At 58.9% G+C, this 3954-nt stretch overlaps 1 protein-coding gene across 5 annotated transcripts in view; it reads right to left on the bottom strand.

The window, feature by feature from the left end:
- Positions 1–520: 520 nt before the first annotated feature.
- ARID3A (AT-rich interaction domain 3A) overlaps positions 521–3954 on the bottom strand; it is a 69420-nt gene continuing 65986 nt past the window's right edge. For 4 of the 5 annotated variants that reach the window (XM_019513524.1, XM_019513522.1, XM_019513521.1 and 1 more), the window contains exons 6-9: positions 3081–3328; positions 2089–2400; positions 1536–1628; positions 521–907 (exon numbers count right to left, since the gene is read on the bottom strand). In XM_019513524.1, coding sequence (XP_019369069.1) covers positions 729–907; positions 1536–1628; positions 2089–2400; positions 3081–3328 — 832 coding nt within the window. In that variant the 3' untranslated portion in view covers positions 521–728. The remainder of the gene's footprint in view (positions 908–1535; positions 1629–2088; positions 2401–3080; positions 3329–3954) is intronic. The other variant, XM_019513525.1, reaches the window with a different exon arrangement.

Raw genomic sequence — 3954 nt, 5'->3', positions numbered from 1 at the left:
TTCTGTCTCCCTGAACGAACGTGAATATATATAATTCTGTGTGTTAAGGTTCGATTCTCTTAGCAAATAAAATAGAAGCTATTTACAAGAGCAACAATGTGATCAAACGCCACCCGCCCCCCCCGTCAAACTCCACGTCTCTCAAACAAACATCGCTCATAAAATAAAGGAATCAAACGTCACCCCAGTTTCCCGAGGCCTTCCTGCACCCCCCGACCTGAATAAAATAAAATTAAAAATAAAAAAGAAAGGATGGAAGGGGGGAAAGCGGGGGGGGTTCCATGAAAAAAAAATCGCAGGGCTCTGCCTCAGGCTGGAGGGGTCCCGGGGTCAAATCAAGGGCCACCCTCGACGAGTCGAAATAGGAATAATGTTCATTCCTGTCCAGTGCAATGTGGCGGGTGTGTGAGGTAATCGGTTCTGGGATTACAATGCATTGCGTCACAAGCCGCCGGCTTGGGACCCAGGCGGCTTCTCAATGACCCCCCTCCCCTTCCCCAAAATTAAAGCTTTTTTTTTCTTTTTGCTCATTTTCATCCCAAACCCTCTGGGGGCTGAGAGTGAACAGCCCCTGCCCTGGAAAGCCAGAGGCAAGCGGCTCTTGGGTTTTTTTTTTTTTTTTTTTTTTTTGGCGTTAGCTGTGATCGGAGCACTCTGTACGGCTGGGTTTTATTAGGGTTTTGGCGAGATGAGGCGCTGCCGCGGGGTGGGGGGGAGGAAGGGGGTGGCTAAGGCGAAGAGTTATTGGAGGTCGAGGTCGGAGGGGCTGACAAACCCGCCGGGGGAGCTGCCGGAGGGGCGCTGCCTGCTCCGCTGCTGCTGCGGCTGGTGCTGGTGTTGCCTTTGTTGTAGGTGGAGGGAGGCAGCGAGGAGGACGAAGGGCCGGGGGGCTGGGCGAACAGCACACCTGGGGAGAGAGCACAGAGTAGAGGGGTGGGGTGGTCAGGAAGCCTGGATGCCCCCCAGCAGCGAGGAGGAGACGTCTCTCCCGGAGGCCCTTGTCTCTGCTGGAGCTGCCTCGAGTTGTTCTCCCCTTAGGGAATTGCTAGGCTGCTCCAGAGCCTGCACGAATTGCAGCAAAGCAAGTGTTTGGTGCATGGGTACAGGAGGCCTGGGTCCCATCCCCTGCTCTGCCCTGTGCCTCAGTTTCTCCTTCTGGTCCGCATGGAGGTGCGCTGGGGAAGGACTCTGTGCCCGGGCTCTTGGCACCACGGGGCCCTGCTCTCAGCCTCCAGCTGCAGCAGCCTGTGACCCCCAGGGCAGCCACCTCGGGGCACTGCCTGGAGATCAGTCCTTGCTGCCCGGGTCCCCAGATCAAAAGGGCTGGGGAAGGCTGAGTCTGGGCAGATGCCGAGTCCAGAACCTGCTCTGATCCACACAATGCATGCAGCCGCCCCAGCCGTAGGACCGTGACGTTATGTCCCAAGGGCAGGTCACCCAAGGCACCCCCACCTCTGGGTGCCTTGTAGCATCGGGTTTTGGGGCAGGAAGTGGCTGCAGAGCTGCGGGTCCCGCACTCACACAGACCCCCTTACCTGTGTAGACAATGCCATTGATCTCCACCGACATGCTGATGCTGTTGGTGCCGTTGCTGCCCAGATTCAGGCTGGAATCCTGCCGGTTTTCTGCTATGGGACACATCAGGGGATGAAGAGGATGAAGAACAAGTCACCTGGGCCCATTATGCCGACCACCCCTTTCTCCGCTCTGCTCACTGGGCTGGATGATACGGCCCCCAGACGCTTACAGACACGGGGCTTTAAGAGCCTGCTCGGCTGTACGGGGCAGGCAGCACTGAGGCGAAGGAGACCGATGTCATTGCGCCGGGTGGGTTTGGAGCAGGGGGTGATGGAGAAAGAGCCCTGGCATGGGCTGAACAGGCCCCGGGCAGCTCCCAGTGTGACCCCCTGCCCTGCGTGATGCTCCACCCTCTGCTTGGGAGGATTAGGCCCCCAGGGCTGATGTGCTTGGGCCGCCAGCAGAGACTCAGGTATCACCGATTTAGAGGCCTGGGTTCAGCTCCCCATGCAGACGTACAGTGTTAGCCTGGGTGCCCCCAACCCCTTGTGCTGCCCCCGCCGGACCCACCTGGCGAGCGGGTGCCCTGGCTGTTGATGCGGATGCTCATGGGCAGCTGAGCCGTCATGGCCAGGAGGTTCTGCTGCAGGGCGCGCTGCATCAGCCGCTGCTGTTCGTCCGTCACCAGCGCCATCTTCTTCTCGGGGGGCTCCCCAGACTCCAGTTTCTCTCGCAGCTGCTCCAGGGCGGCGGCTTGAGCGGCCACAGCAGCCTGAGCTGCAGCGGCCTGCACGGCTGCGGCCTGCGCTGCTACCACGGGGTGACCGGCCAGGGACACAGGGAGGCGGCTGGGCACGGAGATGGGGATGGGGGTGTCCTCCTCTGCAACGGGGACAGAGCGTGGGAGCCCGGTGAGGGCTGCTCCAGGCTGCAGCATGTGCCGAGTGTTGCCAGGTCTCTGCAACCTGGTGTCCTAAACTTTTACACCCCAGGCACGGGACTGGGGTCTAGCACTTGCACCTTGGGGGGTGGGCTGGGCCTCAGCCTGGATCCCACGCTCAGCTGCAGGAGGTGGGGAGTGAGATCTGAAGATGCAGATTCCCACCCTGATCTCAACCTGCTCCCAGGTGCTTTGCTGCACAGCATGAGACAAACCTCTCTGCCTCAGTTTCTCCAATTCCAGAACCTCCCCCGTTGCCAACCCCTGGGTCCTAAATCACTTTGAGATGCTGACATAAAGGGAGGCTGCATAAAGAGTTGGGCATCCAATGCATTCAGGCCTGGATGCTGGGACACCTGGGTCCTAGGTTAGCCCAAGCTGGGGTGGCGATGTGTGGTACAGTGGTTAAAGCAAGAAGTCCTGCAGGAGGCGCAGCCCTTGGGTTTCATTTCCAGCCGGGCTGTGAGCGCAGTAGGGCGCGGCTCTATGGAGCACCTGCCTGACAAGCCCCAGGAAAGGCAACATGAAGCCCATCCCTTGGAGATGTCGGGGGTGTTCGCAGGGCCTGCCTGGCTGCTGCAGACACTGCCCGGGCCTGGGGAAAGACCAGGAGCAACGTTACCTTTCTTGATCTTCTGCACCGGGGTGATGGGGCTGCCGTTGGTTGCGCTGGCCAGCCCCAGGGCAGGCACTGACAGCTTGGGGGAGGACAGCATGCTGTGGGTGCCGCTGGGCGAGTAGGTGAAGAGGGAGCCGCCAAAGCTCTGCCGCCGGCCCTCTCGCCGGTTGCTGTCAATGGCGGCCTGCAGCTCGTTGGGGTTGCTCAGCCCCCGCTTCTCACATTCGTAGGGGTACAGGTACTTCATGTATCTGCCGGGGAAGCACCCGTCAGAGCTGCCGGGGCAGCCCCAACTGCACCCCGGCCCCAGCCCCGGGGCAGGCACAGCTCCACCAGGCCAGGCGGCAGTGTGTGGGTTGGAGTGCTTGGAGCGAAGGGGGTGGGTTCCTGGTAGCACTTGCTGGGGGCAGGGGTGGGAAGCTGGGGGTCCCTGTGGTTGGGCTGGGACTTAGGGGAGGGTTACACTGAGTGCCAACTCTCATACACACACACACATGCACTTATGTAATCACAGACACATACAGACACAGACACACATACACAAAAAAGACACACACACAAGACACACAGACAGATACACAGACACATGCAAAGACACTCACATACACACAGATGCATGCAAACACAGATACACAGACACATACACAAATATAGACGCTCATACATGCACACACGCAGACACACACCTACACACACAAGACACAGACAGAGATGCCCACACAGAGACGCACACATATATGCAGACATAGGCACACTCATACATGCACACACACCTACACACGTAGACACAGAGATGTATGCAAAGACACAGACACACTCATACATGCACACACACACCTACACATATACAGACAGAGACACATGCAGACACAGATAC

Source organism: Gavialis gangeticus, unplaced genomic scaffold, assembly GCF_001723915.1.
Source record: "Gavialis gangeticus isolate Ggan-Ray unplaced genomic scaffold, GavGan_comp1, whole genome shotgun sequence".
NCBI lineage: Eukaryota > Metazoa > Chordata > Crocodylia > Gavialidae > Gavialis > Gavialis gangeticus.
This window is presented reverse-complemented; position numbering and strand designations above follow the sequence as displayed.